This window comes from Gobius niger (assembly GCF_951799975.1).
Source record: "Gobius niger genome assembly, chromosome: 7".
Classification (NCBI taxonomy): Eukaryota; Metazoa; Chordata; class Actinopteri; order Gobiiformes; family Gobiidae; genus Gobius; species Gobius niger.
The window spans coordinates 31,120,224-31,136,325 of NC_136858.1; the positions used below are offsets into that span (position 1 = coordinate 31,120,224).

General features: G+C 42.3%; 2 protein-coding genes across 2 annotated transcripts in view; one reads left to right on the top strand and one right to left on the bottom strand.

Moving 5' to 3' along the window:
* Window positions 1-1,151, bottom strand: part of sgpl1 (sphingosine-1-phosphate lyase 1) — a 28,685-nt gene extending 27,534 nt beyond the window's left edge. Inside the window, exon 1 of the mRNA XM_079560584.1 lies at window positions 1,019-1,151. Coding sequence (XP_079416710.1) covers window positions 1,019-1,030 — 12 coding nt within the window. The 5' untranslated portion in view covers window positions 1,031-1,151. The remainder of the gene's footprint in view (window positions 1-1,018) is intronic.
* Window positions 1,152-4,590: 3,439 nt separating this feature from the next.
* On the top strand, window positions 4,591-10,547 carry LOC306965982 (cytosolic sulfotransferase 1-like). The gene is made up of 7 exons (XM_079560606.1): window positions 4,591-4,607; window positions 4,664-4,809; window positions 4,879-5,150; window positions 6,855-6,981; window positions 9,728-9,825; window positions 10,184-10,358; window positions 10,428-10,547. Exons 1-7 carry the CDS (start codon window positions 4,594-4,596, stop codon window positions 10,538-10,540), a joined length of 945 nt encoding a protein of 314 aa, XP_079416732.1. The 5' UTR covers window positions 4,591-4,593; the 3' UTR covers window positions 10,541-10,547.
* Window positions 10,548-16,102: the final 5,555 nt, after the last annotated feature.

Below are 16,102 nucleotides of genomic sequence, written 5' to 3' on the forward strand. Positions count from 1 at the left end.
CTTACAGCATATTGGCAAGAGTAACGCCTCAAAGCCAAGACATACAAAACAGATCCTTTTCCTCGCATTGCTGCCTCGTTGTTCACATTCTTTTTCATCTCATATTTGCCAGAGTTTGACACATTTTAGTTGTTTTTTGTCATATTTTTATTTATTTTTTGTCACATTTTTATTTATTTTTTGTCACATTTTTATTTATTTTTTGTCACATTTTTATTTATTTTTTGTCACATTTTTATTTATTTTTTTGTCATATTTTTATTATTTTTTGTCACATTTTTATTTATTTTTTTGTCATATTTTTATTTATTTTTTTGTCACATTTTTATTTATTTTTTGTCACATTTTTATTATTTTTTGTCATATTTTTATTAATTTTTTGTCATATTTTCATTATTTTTTTATTAATTTTTTGTCACATTTTTATTTTTTTTACATTTTTATTATTTTTTGTCACTTCTTTTTTTTTTTTACATTTTTATTTATTTATTGGCACATTTTTGATGTGTGTTTTTTTTTTTTTTTTTACACTTTTTCCAATAAGTCTTTACATTTGGGTAAAACCAAACTGGAGAGAAAGCGCTCTGTTCAGGTGGGAGGTAAGAGGTTAAACAGTTTTTTCTCCACTAAACAAAAGTAAAGCGTTAAACATCTTCTACAAACGAAGAAATCTGACTTCCAGCCCGAGCAGAGAGACCACGAAGCTGCAGCACTGACCGTGGGGTGTCCAGCTTTTATTGTTCTGGGTCAGATGTCACCAAAACAAAGCAGCACTTACGAAGTATACTCAAAGAACTTGTGGAAAATACATCGACGCATCGTTTTAGTTCATTTATACGAAGCCAAGAAAGGTTCTGCCTCGCGAGCATCCTTCTTTGCCAAAGTAGTCGAGTCACTAGAGCTCGCTTGAGTCAGCGGTGATAAACAACAGTGGAGCGCTTCTTGAGCAATCTAGCTATTGACAGAAACTGCGTCTGAACTAGTCGCCAGAATTGCAGTAAAATAATGCAGGACTTACCCAGTAGTCCATGATGAGGCGGTAAACGCACAGCGAAGTCCGTCTTTGCGGCAGAGACCTGAGAAAGTCACCTCCAGCAGCAGCACCAGCTCAGTGCACTCATCTGCTACAGCTGCTCTGAGGAAGTGCCCGGACACGCACTGCGCATGTGCAGAGGGGCGGCGTTCACAGACAACCCGGAAAACACGCTTCTCCTTCATGTGCTGTAAAATGAGCGAACCTGAACAATTTGCAGCCGAAGATGTTCTTATATATACACGAAATTTCACAATCATTATGGGTACATACCACATTCACAAAACTAGCCTAAATGACAAAAAAAAGCCTAGTTGAAGCTGTTTTAAAAATGAACTGCTGAAATGTTTTGATCCTGTACATTCTAGTATGTGATAAGAATACCTTAAAGAGGGCGTATTATGCTTTTTTCAATCACATGGCACCATATATACTATAGCACACTACAATTATGACGAAACCTTCTGTTGGTCTGTAAATGCAGTAAATTAAAATAACTGCCTTGTATAAAATTGCTCTCTCAAAATGGCTGTAGGAATGTCTTGAAATAGGCCTCTGTCTCTTTAAGAACCTCTGAACCTTTCAGACACGCCCCCTCCACACGCTGTCTGTGGCATCAGTGGGGAGGGGGTTCTGCTGAGGAGCAGTGGTTGGTTACTCGGCTGGTGACGAAGGCTCGGAGGCGTCTCCAGGAGGTGGGGGCGTTCCTAGGAGGACTCAGGCAAACCTATCCCTAAAATGGCTGCCATCAGAGTTTTTACAGATTACTCAAAAATACGCGAATGTGCCAAGGCAACACTTCAGGCATGTTTTTAATGAGGGAATGACATAATAACATGATGTAAAGCTTGAAAAGATCGATTTTGCATAATACCCCCCCTTTAAATATGACATGTTTTTATTTTGCCAGATCACCTCGAGTGACCACTGACTTTTTGGAATCTTCAGGAGACCCTGGCCCGGAGATTGATGGGTGCACCCTGAGGAGTAGGGGCACAACAGGTCAGGGATAAACTGAGGGGCCTGACCATGCAACATCTGGAAAGTTGGGAAAATGTACCATATACAATTTCATCAAAATGCTAGTAAAGTACTTGCTTCCAGTTGCCATGCAAATGTAGGCCTATTGTACACATTTAGGAGGATCCGGCAAAGACGTGATTTGATGTAATGGGGTTTAATGAGAGTGTTCCGGCAAATGTTTTGGGCTGTTCCCCGAATCCATCACATCAGACCAAAAGACACAAAAGTACAAATTAAGCTCTATGTAGCTCTATATTGAGCCCAGTACAGATACATTTAGCCCTACTAAAGACAGATGTATTTTCAAACTTATATTCATGAAAATAATAGTCTTTCTTCTTTTTCTATCTTTGACCAAATACAATTTCTTACATTGTTTGTGAACGCACCACACAATAGTGAGTGAACAGCGCCCCCGTATGTTTGGTTTTGGAGCAGCAATAAAAACAACAAAACAGGTTCGTTCTAGTAGCCAAAATATGTACTATATATATATCTATATATATTATATATTTGAGTCTTTATGCCATACGGGGTGATACTTTTCTTTTTTTCTGTGTCAGTCCTCCTCCTTACAGTGCACGTGTTCCTCTGTAATGCGTAGGCTATATTATGGCCATTATGATTTTCTATCAACATAACGCTGTATTTGGATTCCAAACTCATAAGAGCAGACTAAAAACTCTAAAAACTCGCGACTTGTCGGTCTCTTAAGTGATGACGTCACTAGCATTCAAGTCAAAAGCCCGATGAGCTCGGTCCTCCCTCGCCGGGTGCGGTGGCGCGCGCCTGTAATCCAAGTTACCGGGAGGCTGAGGCTGGCGGATCGTTTGAGCTCAGGAGTTCTGAGCTGCAGTGGACTATGTCGATCGGGTGTCCGCGCTAAGTTCGGTATCGATATGGTGCTCCTGGGGGAGCCCGGGACCACCAGGTCGTCTAAGGAGGGGTGCACCGGCCCAGGTCGGAGACGGAGCAGGCCAAAGCCCCCGTGCCGCTCAGTAGTGGGATCGCGCCTGTGAATAGACGCTGTAGTGCAGCCTGAGTAATACAGCGGGACTCAGTCTTTTTTGTCTCCCTCTGCATTTAACAACTAAAAGCATTAACCACACGACGAGATTTTCTTCTGTTTGTGTGGATATTTATATATATACTGTATTTACACACCAAGTCAGTGCCTTCTTACTGTGTTTGATCCATTCTACACTGCCTCCTGCTGGACAAATAAATCTGGTACAGTCTGTCTTTAAAATGACAGCAGCCTGTAGCTCAAGTCAGTTGTGTTTTAAAAAGGAGGCTTTGGCCTATGTGAACATAGTTCACAGTTCATAGTTGGTTCGCAGCAGGGCAATAATGATTTTGGCAATATTCAGGCAGAAGTGGTAAATTATTACTTTAGTGAAAGCACTGAAGAATTTGCCATAGAAAATACTTCAGTGTTGTTTGTCGCACAGTGGCTCAAATCAATGTGCTGTAGAATCAATGGGCGAGGGACAAGCTTCTCTATGGTCCTCATGGTGGAGACCTATTGCTGTAATACCGCCCCCTGGTGGCCAGTTTTTCTTTTTCTAAAATTCACTATGACCCCATGTGACAACGCTGGGGGAGGTGAACATTTTTTAACCACGCTGGTTTTTGTTTATCAGCCCGAAAATTGGAAGCATTTTCAGTGCATTGAGTGGAGCTCTGCAGGGGCTTCACCTGTTTGCCCTTTTAAGGGAGGAGGAGACAGAGCGGCCGTGAAGTTTCACACACAACTCGGGAACCTTTACAATGAATGGGGCCGAATAGGACCCGCTCATCTTTATTATTTTATATCTATGTGTAGAATCCAAGAAAAGGTTTTAGCTGCCTGTATAGAACACCCGGATCGTGCCTAGATACGCACATTGTTTGTGGAGATTTTAATGTAAATCTTCTCATTTGCATAAAATCCTAATATTTCCTAAGAAAATGCCATAAAAATGTATTTAGAATATAATTTCTGAAGAAAAAGGGGCACTGTTTAACAAATTTGGTTTACAGGTTAATGTTTTGTTGTGACTGTATGGCATTAAAATCTGAAAGCCTCAAAGCAACAAAAATGAAAATAAGTCACACGAGGTAGGTAAACAGATATTGGTTAAAGTTTGACAGGTTTTTGGTTGGAGGTTGTAGCTTCATGAGAGCAAAGGTGATAAAGAGACGACGACTGGTTTGGAGCAGATTCCATCCATCCATTTTCTTCCATTTGTCTATTCCCGGGTCATGGGATGCAGCCGGTGGAGCTGCCCAAATCACATTGCACCAGCCCCTTATGGCTCCTCCTGCAGGTGGTGGGTCCACGGGAGGACGGCCTCACGATTAAACAGGTTTGTTGGTCTCTCATAAAGGGGCTTCTGAACCACTCTTTGTCTGACCCGTCACCTAGGACCTGTTTGCCATGGGAGACCCTACCAGGGGCATGAAGCCCCCTACAACAGAGCTCCTAGGGTCATTCAGGTGCTCAAACCCCTCCACCACATTAAGGTGGCGGCTCCAGGAGGGGTGGAGCCGCTTCCATGATGTGGAAAAGGTGAGCGTTTGTATAAAGAATTTTTAACTTATAGTTATGCTCTTCGGTTCTCACAGGATCAACCAGGAACAAATTACTCGGCCTGAAATGTTCGACTTCCATGGGGTCAACATGGTCCATTATTACACAGACAACTGGGAGAACATTCAGAAATTCCAGGCCAAGCCTGATGACATTCTGATAGCGAGCTACCCCAAGTCAGGTAAGTTTCTACATCCTGAGGCAGAGAGAGGGGTATAGACTAAGTTAAGCTTCTTGTTTGTCTCATTAGGAAACACCTGGATGAGCTACATCCTTGATTTATTGTGTTTTGGAATATCTTCGGAAAGTCAACAGTCTCTACCATTAAGTTCAAAGGTTCCAACTTTAGAGATAACCATCCCAGTGACAAAATCAGTCCAGAATGCCTTGGGTGCAGTTGGATCAGGGCTCACCCTCACGGGAGTTCAACATGCCAACATGGTGTCCACTTCTCCTCGACTCATCAAGACTCACCTCCCTGTTCAGTTCATACCAAAGACCTTTTGGGAACAGAACTGCAAGGTACTACTTGTCAATATAATCTGTGCATTTATTAACACGTTTACCTTCATGCTTGTTACACCACTCACATGACAACTGGGTGTAGAAAAAACAAGTGTATTTTAATCACCTCAAAAGGTTAAATGCTGCAGTCACATACGGAGCAATGTAGCTGTTTATGTCTCGCTCAGTGGCTCAAATAAAAAGGTGCGTTGTTTGAATTCACATTGTCTCGTTGCTTTGTAGAACATTTTGCTCGATTTGGCTAAACTGTTTTTGTTGGACATGGTTTGAGATTTGGTGTTTGAAGCTGTGGTTTGTCCTTCAGTCATAGCCAGCACCGGCTTCCCTGCTTTTGACTTCCCCCTACTCTACATCATCCCTTTGCCCAGTGAGAGTTGTTTTTGATATATTTATTTATTTAGATCAAACCCATCGTCAAAGTACTTTTAATTGAAATAAAGAACTTCATGGCCAGAATAAAAGACTTTTCCCCTCTAGGGAATGCTGCGCCAATCCGCTTTCACCTACATCACCTAAAACACAGTATTTTGTGAACAGCCGTAAATGGTCAGACCCCAAAGTACATCCAGGACTTTTTGAGCACGTACTTCTCTGGGCACACTCCGACCTGCTGTGAAAAGCGTTTTCAAAATAAACTTTACTAACTTGTTTTTCTTATATCCTTCATCTACTATATCTTTAGTGTGGTCGTTTGCATGTCACTTTAACAAATTGGGCCTAGCTCAAACTAACTATAAATTCATGGAATCCATTGGCATCCAAATTTGGTTTAAATGTCATGTCAAGAAAGTCAAGGACATGTTCCACAATAAAGACACTGTGCCTTTGCTGATCTGTTTATATAACTCTTAGTTCTGGAAATATAAACACTGATCCTGAGGGGATCCAAAACGTAGCCTGGTTGAGTACACTTTCTGGGACAGTGCCTGAATTATAAAGAAGATGGAGAACTTTATTGTCATTATACAATTGCAGAACGAAATTGCGTAGATCAGATGTTGGCTTAGTCCTGAGCCGCTACGAGCCAACCTGACCAGCGGGTTTTTGGAGGTAGGGGAAACCGGAGTGCCTAGAAACCTACAGGAACCTTTTATTTTATTATTTTTTTCATACATACATTTCTTTATTAATTACAACCAAAAAATACAATAAAGGAAACAAGTGTTAAAATACAAATTTGGATTCCGTGGCCATAAGACCGTTGGAAGAGTTAAAAAATTAAAAAGGGAGGTCCTAGCAAAATGGAAAATCACAAACTGTTCGTTTCTGAAATTGCTTGTCAGGTACCCCTTAAATTCCCCCATAGACCAATGCTGAGTGACACAGCCATAGTCCAGGATGTCAAGCATTTGTACAGCCAGAACAAAACACGACCTCCGCACTGCCCCGCCACAGGCAGCGTCCCATCAGGCAACACAAAGTTTGGTCTGCGTACATTGTAAGGTAGAACCTTTTGTGTAGGACGGTATTGGTCCAATGCTTTGGGTGAAAGTCCAATCCAGAACATGCAAACTCTACACAGAAATATCCCGACCGGGGATCGAACCAGGGACCTTCTAACTGTGAAATAAGAGTGCTAACCACTCAGCCACTGCTGCTCCGCTAGGCCTGCTCCAAGGAAAAAGTAGGCCTAGTGCTATTATCTTTTACAACTGTGCCCATCAAGAATTCTTTGTGACTCCATTTTCACATTTTGTGTAGATTGTGTACGTGGCTCGTAACCCAAAGGACAACCTGGTGTCTTCCTTCCACTTTGACCAGATGATCCTGCTGCACCCGGTGCCAAAAGACTGGAGAAGCTACTTCCACAGGTTTCTACAGGGCAAGAGTATGTGAGCAGTAAACTGATTCATAATGAAGGTTGTGGAGTAGCATCCATCCATTTTCTCCGGCTATATCAAATCAACTTTATTTAGTGATTCTAAAACCGGTGTATTGTGGTCCCGCCTCATGGTCTTTGTCAGGACACGAGCTGCAGAATTTTGTAAAAGTTGCAAACCTGAGATACTCTTTTTGGGAAGAACAGAAAGCAGGACATTACAGTAGTCGATATGATAAAAGCATGCATCAACGTTACAGTGTTGGCCCGCGAGAGAATGGGGTAAACTCTGGCTATGTTCTGATAAACGTTTCTCCACAGAACTGATGACTAAAACTTTGTCCTGGTTAAGCTGGAGAACATGTTCTGCTAATCCAGGATTCGATATCTAAAATGCAGTTAAAAAGTGCATCCACTGGCCTGGAATCATCAGGAGACATGGAAATGTAGAATCCAGGCTGGGTCGCGCAGATAGCAATCTGAGCCTCTGCTTAGTGACTTCCCTATCCACGCACAGTCGCACACTTCCCCCAGTTCTTCTGGGCGATCTCGAGGCATTCCCAGCAGAGACATGGTCCCCCGGGGAAGTGCCATGACTGTAAGTGAGGATAGGAATGTGCATCGACCGGTAAATCGAGAGCTTTGCATTTCATCTAAAGTCACTTTTCACAACAGTCAAATACAGCATCTGCATCACTGCCGAAGCTGCACCAATCCGTCGGTCAATCTCAGGCGCCATTTGTCCCTCAGTCCAGAGATAATTTAACTTCGGCTACACGCTGAAGGGCCTGATTTGATGAAGCCAACAGAATAACATCATCTGCTAACAACTGAGATGATATCCTATGGTTCCCAAATTGGACACCCTCCGGCCCCTGGTGATGAACAGAACCGGTGACAAAGCAGTTGTCAGCACTGGCGGAGAGAAACATGCACTTGGAACAGGTCTGACTAATGGCTAATTCATGTCCGTGAACTCCTTCCATCTGCATTACGTACCCGTCAGTCAGTGAGCCTGCAGAAGCTGCAAGTACGGAGACAGAATGCAAGTGCGTCTCCAAATGTGACTTGATGTCAACGTGATGGAGAATGCAACCTCTGTGACTGGTAGAAAATATATCACAACATGAATGCATAGGATCAGTGCAGAAGTAGGACTGCTGTAGTAATACAAGGAACGGACAACCCTTAACAGAGGGCCCTGGACCCCATACTTCCTGAGTATCCCCCACGAGGGACACGGTCACACGCCTTCTCCAAATCCACAACGCACATGTGACTGGTATGGCGAACTCCCATGAACCCTCGAGCACTTAAGTGTGGGTATAGAGCTGGTAGAGTGCTGTGACTGGGACAAAAACCACACTGTTCCTGCACCCTGGAGTAGACTTTTCCGGGAGGCTGAGGAGTATATTTTCCCTGTAGTTGCAACACACTCTGTGGTCGCTCTTCTCAAACAGATGGACCCCCACCCTGGTCTGTCAATCCAGAGGCACTGTCCCTGACCGCTATACGATTTTACACACACGTGTCAGCCCAGACAGTCCGACAACATCCAGAGACTTAAGGCACTCAGGACTCCATGATGAGATCTGGATAGGTCTGGCCGGGGCCCTGGGCAAAGGCCGAACAACCAGACGTTCGTATACGCTACGCTATACCACAGGCCTGGCTCCAGGGTGGGGTGCCAGTTGGCCACATTGGGCGACATCTCTCTCCTTGATGTAGCACTTACTAGCACTGGGAGACCATACAAAGGCATAATGCTCCAGACCCTTGTGGTGTTCTATTTGATTGACTGCGGAATTATTGGTTTTCATGTTCTTTATTATTATTCCTCTTCCATCTTTTTCCCGATTTTCGCCAGCTTTCAGCACTTTCATGCTTTGTGCAATTTATGCAAGTTATGCATCAAAACGTTCTGCATGTTGAGGAGAATCCTGCTCTTACGTTTGGGACTTCTGCAACTTACGTTTTTTCCGCAATCGGCCGAAATGTCAGAGATTTTTCCCATTGACTTATAATGGGGCTTCCGCAAATCCATGCTTTTCTGCACTTTTTTCTGCATTTTCTGCAATATCTGCACTTTGTCCATGTTCAGCTTCTGCAACTTGTGGGTTTTGAGAAAAAACTGGCCTTCTGCAGTTTTCCATTTTTTTTATACGGGAGTTTGAAGTTTTTGCATTGGTGTGTATGTGCGAATCCAGCCAATGGGGAGACTCCAGGCCTTTCAGCCATTTGTGCAGCTTCTGCCAATCAAGCACTGAGGCCATTTCAACAGTTTGACCAGTTTATGGAATTTAAAAAGTTTATGCAATATTAACAATTTATGCAAAGTAACCACATTATGGAATTTAACCAGTTTATGCATTTTAAAGCGTTTATGCAACTTAAGAGTTTATGCCATTTAGGATTTATGAATTTTAAAGAGTTTATGCAATTTACATAATTTATGCAAATTAACCCATTCATGCATTTTACCACTTTATGCAGTTTATAGAGTTTATGCAACATGACATTTTATGCATTTTACCAGTTTATGCAATTTGAAGAGTTTATGCAATTTCTGCATTCGCTTCCCGCATTTCCTCAGTCAATCGCAATGGCGCAGCCATTGCAATTGTTATAGAAATATTGTTTAATCTTTGACAAGATAACTCCTTGTATCATTCGGCCGCACAAACCACCCAACCCAAATATAGTGGCAGCGCAAGAGGGAATAACAAACAGTTTGTAATTATTTTTTTCATTGCAGTGGTGTTTGGATCCTGGTACGACCACGTCAGCAACTGGTGGAATAAGAAAGAGACCTACTCCAACCTACATTACGTCTTTTACGAAGATATGGTCAAGGTATTTATTTATGCTGGATGTTTTTCAGGCTCTGTGCCCTTTGCTCTTGTTTTGTCAATCTCAATGATGTAAAAGTTGAGTGATTAAATGACGTGCGCTTACTACAGATAACACCAACCTGCTTTATTTTTGAATGGTCTCATACAAATCAACAAATCAGTTAACTTGTGTTTCCTAATCAATTGTTTTCAGATGATGTAAATCATCAAATCGAAGCCCAGCCTTTTGTTTGACTGTGACAGTGCAGAAAAAATCACTTGCTAGCCTTCAATGGTGTTTGTTAGTGTTTTGACCTCCAGTAATGTCCCATAAGAACTATGACTGAACATGACTATGATGTTATTATGTTTCCTTTTAGGACACAAGGCTAGAAATAGACAAACTCTGCAGCTTTCTGAATTTGCCTCATTCCTCTGAGGAGAAGGACAGAATCACAGCCAAAGTACACTTTGATGAGATGAAAGAAAATCCATTTACCAACCTCTCCAGGTTTCCGGGATTTGATCGGACAAAGTCGACCTTCATGAGAAAGGGTAACAATGATAAAATGTCGACTGTTCATGTTTATTGCTCTGTGTAGCATTCAGCTCCTTCTTTGACAGGGAAGGTTGGTGACTGGAAAAATTATTTCACTGTCGCTCAAAATGAAGAGTTTGATGAAGACTACAAGAAGAAGATGGAGAACTCCACACTTCGATTTTACTCAGAGTTATAGTCTTGAATGGGGGTTACTGCCTGGAGTGCTCCAAAGACCATGGGCACCACTGAGGCCTTCACCGTTTAAGCTTTCTCCAGCTCTTCTCAGAGCACCTGGTATTTCTCTAGTTTCTCATGTTCCTTTTTCCTGATGTTGCAATCACTTGGTATTCAAGTGATTGGTAAGCTTTCCTCTGCTCTTTGTCCACCACCTCGATGTCCAGTTGCTTCGCCATTACCATTTTGTCCGTCTTTATCTGAAAGTCCCACAGGATCTTGGCTAGGTCATACTGGTGTTTCCCACTTTGACCTTGGGGTTTCCAGTCCATACTCTGCACAGATGTTCCTGCACACTAAGCCAGCCCTGGTGTGTACGTGACAGGTTACAAAGGATTTGAATATTTAAAAAGTGTTTCATGCACAAGTTAAAGTTTACAGGTTAGAAAAGTGTACATTTTTGGACTGATCCTCCTGTACCTTTACTGTTGAGCCATGAGGTTTTTTTTGGCACAGCACTGCCCTCTACTGGAAAATAACGAGCTACACCAGCTCTCCTCTGTCCTCACAACACTGGCCTCTGACTGTGGCTCAAGTCAAAGTTTATGATTTTAAAGATATTGTGTGTGAGGAAAAAACAGGTTTTGAAAACCAGCAGGCTGTCTTTAGGCCAGGATTAGTGGACACTAGGCCTACCAATCAGATATGGCTTATATAATATTGTACAACAGCGCACACTTGGTGAATAGATGGATATAAACATAGATTGAGTCTATTCCATTTCTAAAAGCCTTTCTTTTTATTGGCCACAGACCTAACACACTGCCCTCTTCAAACCCTGGTGATAATGATTTCTTCTTGACTTTTCATCTCTCCTGTAATAGATACTTCAGCATTTCAGGGTCAGGTGGGGAGACTGGGGCTGTTTGTCACATGAGTTGGTAGTCACGTTGCCTTTTATAGCCACACTAGGGGGCGCTGTGACTTGTTATTTATGCTTAAATATATACTATTGAGCTTGGCCTATTATATGACAAATTCATGCTTTTAAAGTGTGTGTTCGTGTGTGTCAAGGTATATAAAATCTCAAGGACTAGTCAACTGGGGATGCCCCAAAGGGGTCACCAGCCCTATGCCCCCGGGTATAGTTAAGGCACAGAGAGGCAACATAACTTTTTTATCAGAGTAACACAACTTATGTAGTATTAAGTTGGCTACACAACACAATATCTAAAAACATCAACATTCTCCAAATTCATTTTTACAGAAGAAATAAAAATAGTAGACCTAAATTAATAAAAAGAAAAACATGTTTTAAGCAGATACCTTCCAAGAAAAATGCTGTCCTAAATTCGCTGCAAACAGCAGATGGCGCTGTTACTGTTCTGGACACGCTGCCTCCGTTGTCTGCAGCCTCATAATTATTGCATTAAAGGGTTTACCTGTGTGTGTGACGTAATCTAATCTGACAATCAAACATCCATTGGCTCACGGTGAAGGTGAGAAAATAAGCATTGAGGAATAGTCAATGATCAGTCAGCTGATCTTTGGCTCGTGCATTTCAGCAAAGCCTGATAAAGTTTCTTAATTTAAATCTAACATTTTTTTTTTTTAACAAAACAAAACAAAACAGATAAATATGATACATGTTTAGCGCTAAATAGCCTTAAATTAAAAAGCTTACTTTGCAGTTTTGACGAGGCCCAAGAAGAACCTCTTGGCACGCTATAAGACACTCCAAATTAATCTTGTTAAATGAACAAAGCGCGCTAATTAAGACAGTGTAACTGGTAAACAAGTGCCGAGGAGATAAAACACTTTGCAGCAGTGAAAAGAGGCAGCTCAGACTGAGTCCAAGCCTTAGAAAAGGACGAACTGTGTCACGTAAAGAACAGCTATTCCACTGTAATTGGTGTACACTGCCTTCAAAAGCTCATGCGAGACGTACAATGCGTGGCTCGTGAAAGGAAACTCCGAAGCACATTAAAAGTGAATTAGTTCTTGTGTAGAGTGTCCTCGGGGTCATTCTGGTCACGACGCGCGCACCTCTCCAAAAGCGCACACGTCTCCAAAGACGCACTCCATACTTTGTGAAAGCCAGTCACATTGTTGAGGGCTTTCACAAGAGGTGTACATATGGCATCCGGGTTGCAATTAAATGTTTTAAAGATGTTTTTCCTTTCTTGAAGAAGTTTCCTCTTTCTTCTCCCCCTTCGCCACAGCTCTTTGGCGGAGAGCACGAGAGGAGGGAGGGGGGCACATTGAAAAGGTGCAGTTTGGGATGACAACAATCTGGTCAGCGAGTTGTTGGACTTTGATTGTCCCCTTCAAAACGTCCTTCAAACAAAAAAGCTGAAGACGAAAATAAAGCCCCACCTGGTACCTCTGTTTGCTAAAATAATAATAAATAGATTTGGTTTAATAAATAAGCAAAGGGGACTGTAAAGTGGAGAGTGGACGGAGTATTAATCAGCGACTGCAGGCAGGTATCACCTGCTGTCGCGCTTGCTCAGTTTATTGTTAAATATTGTTAAATCACGTTTAAGTCTACTTCGATATCTGCTATTTCCACAGCAACTGTTTGCCCACACTTTGCATAACAAGCAGGGCACTATACGGCCTGCTGATAATATTAAGGGGCGACGAACTCAACGCTCACACCTGTCCTCGAAATCTTCACGTGGCTCCGACATCACAGATTATTTGTAAAGTGGTAATATTTAGTTTACTTTGGTCTTTTCCTGCCTTTTATAACTGCAAGCCTCATCTCGTATCTCTCTCTTTATTTGTTCAGTTTATTGAAACCATATGGTTATCAGACAGAGCCCCAATATACATATTTAGACAGAAAGTTAAGGAGAGCTTTTTGTGAACATTAGTGGGTCATTGTAAATCATGTCTAGCCTCAGTCACACGCCCCTTGTCTCCCACTCACGACTGACACGCGCCTACTGACTTTCCACAAACGTTGGTCACGTTTAAACCCCTTAAAAGTTTCATTATAATCCACACATCCATGCGCAATTGAGATGTTGCCAAATTGGACGTGTTTTGGACATGTCATAGCGCGCACATTTGTGCCCACGTGACAAGTGGTATATAGTTTTTATTGTTTCCACACACAATGGGACCCTGAGCCCTCGCATTTCCCACAGCGGTTTTCGGCGTCCCACGTTCCCTTTAAAAGCTGGCTTCGTGCGTAAAAGTGTCTGACAGTGGAGCTTTTGCGCGTTCGCGGTTTAGCTACTGGAAATGATATTTTTTAATAATAAAAAATAATGATACTGATTAAAAAGTCAAGAGTTGAAATGATGTAGAATGATGAACAAACAAGGCTATTATTCGTTTACAAACAGCTATGGTACAAAAAAAGTAGCTTTGTGATTGTAGATGTTTAAAAGCTGCCAAGAATATTAATAAAGACGCGCAATATTAGGACCATTGACCCATGAGACCCATTCTTTCAAGAAAGTCGAGTTGGATTCATTCTTTATGTGAAATCTGTGGGAAAGTCTTTTTTTTTTTTATATATATAATTATTGCTTACATACATTTTAGGCTATTCATCACCAGTACAATATAACCATTGAACAATAGGTTGGGTACCTATTGTGACGTGACCCTGTTGAAATTCACATAGGATGTTTTTGGACAGAATTTGGATCATAATATAGGCTATTTTTATTTCATTTTATGCCACTCTTCTTTCATTCACCTTGCATCATGTTCCCCATTGGGAGCAGCCCCTTAAACTCCTAGCTGCTCTTGGATACGGAGGAAAAAAAAAAAAAAACATCTTTAATCTAGAAAGCCAAAAGTAAAACCTGCCGTGCATCACCTGCCACACATCCACGGCATTTAGCCCTTTATTGGACACTGTACGCGTCTGTATACCACAAAGAACACACAAAGAAAAAAGACAGACTCGGGGGGGATGAATGAGAGCGTGGCCCCGAGAGGAGAAGCATCCAGCAGCAGAAAGACGCGCGGACTGGACGCTGATTGGTCCCCTCGCGGTCGCTGTTGATTCAGGGCTTTGGGGAGATAAGATAAAAGCCATATAAAATGACAGGGATGCGCTTCGATCCCTCACCGTCAGCTGCGCAGATAAAGTCCACCTGAGGCACCGCGAGGAGGACAGACTCGTGTCTCCAGAGCCTCAGCACACCTGCCACAAGTAAGTCCAACATCAATTTGTTTTGAACTTTTATTGGAATACATGGTCTGAACGTATACGCTGACGAAAACAAACCAAAAAAAAAGTTCTGCACAAAGACGTAGGCGAGGAATCGATAGGAATTCAGTTTTAACATTAGGATAACGCGCTAAAGATGCTCCATTCAGTTGCATTAATCCCGCCTCTTTGTTTTTTTTTTTATGAAGCTTTCGCCTTTAACACTTTTTTTGGTGAAGTTTTAAAGGTGAAAGCATTTGAATTGGGGATTTGTAAATCGAAATGTCTTTAACCCTTTAACCCCCACCTGAACCGAGCACATTTTGTCTAGTTTGGCTTTGGCTTTACCCAAACCTGAACGTTTGTTGAAAAAAAAAAAAGTCAACAAACCCAATAAATAGTGACAATATAGCGACAATGCGAGGGGAAAAGGATTAGTTTAGATGAGTTTTGTAGGTCTTAGCTTTCAAATGAGGCGTTAATCTGGCCTACAGGCTGTTTTGGGTAAAGATGAACCGGAGAAAATGCACTTGGTTAAGGCGGGAGTCAAGAGGTACAAAGGGGCTATTTCTCGCCCCTTGAGAATTGTGACCTTGTTTTCAAGGGTATCAGCTGTTCCTCCTAGTGTGGAAAACATACTGGCACGGGATGATGTTTTCCCGTGCCAGTCAAGTATGATTTCTCTACAAAGAAATGAAAATGACAAATAATGATCAGAGCCTATTTGACGCTCATTAACAGGGGCGGACTGGTCATATGTCCATTCAGGAAGAGCACAGAAGGGCCACTGGCTCTAGGGCCACTGGTTTGGCCTCTCAATTTTCTCCTTAATCTCTAATTTTACGCCTTAACCGAGCTTTGCCCAAATCTAAAAGCTCAAAAGAAAAGCACCAAAACAGAAAAGCGAAAACGAGGATGAACACGGAACAAAAATGTGCCGTAAAAGCAACAAAAAATGGAACAAAACGTGGCATAAACGTGACAAAAAACAACAAAAACATGACAAAAAAACAACAACAAAAAAAGAGACAAAAACACAGCAACAAAGCAATGAAAAAAGCCACAAAAAGTGAGGAGCTTTTAGATTTGGGTAATGTCAATATGTATTTGTGCTGTGCGCATTTACGCTAATTGGGGCCACACTGGTCAGAGTCCAGGGCCGTTTTTAAGTCCCAGTCCGCCCCTGCTCATTAATATCGCCTGTGTTTTTCATTTGTTAAAGGATGTCTCCGAAAGTGCAATGCGTCGACGTGCGCCAGCCCAAGAGCGCAGTGACGTTCAGCAGCATGTTCCCGACGCGCCGCTTCACGTCCAAAAAGGACTCATCCCGCGAGCGTCTGGAGCGTCAGAAGAAAAGCCGCGCCGCGACGGAGACGCAGCCGAAGCGCAGGCCGGGCAGGGACGCGCAGA

What these genes read in the sequence shown, in the direction of transcription:
- LOC306965982 (XM_079560606.1), top strand. An exon ending in AGCGAGCTACCCCAAGTCAG is followed by an intron (nt 4,810 to 4,878) that starts GTAAGTTTCTAC and finishes TTGTCTCATTAG; the next exon opens with GAAACACCTGGATGAGCTAC. An exon ending in TTTGGGAACAGAACTGCAAG is followed by an intron (nt 5,151 to 6,854) that starts GTACTACTTGTC and finishes CATTTTGTGTAG; the next exon opens with ATTGTGTACGTGGCTCGTAA.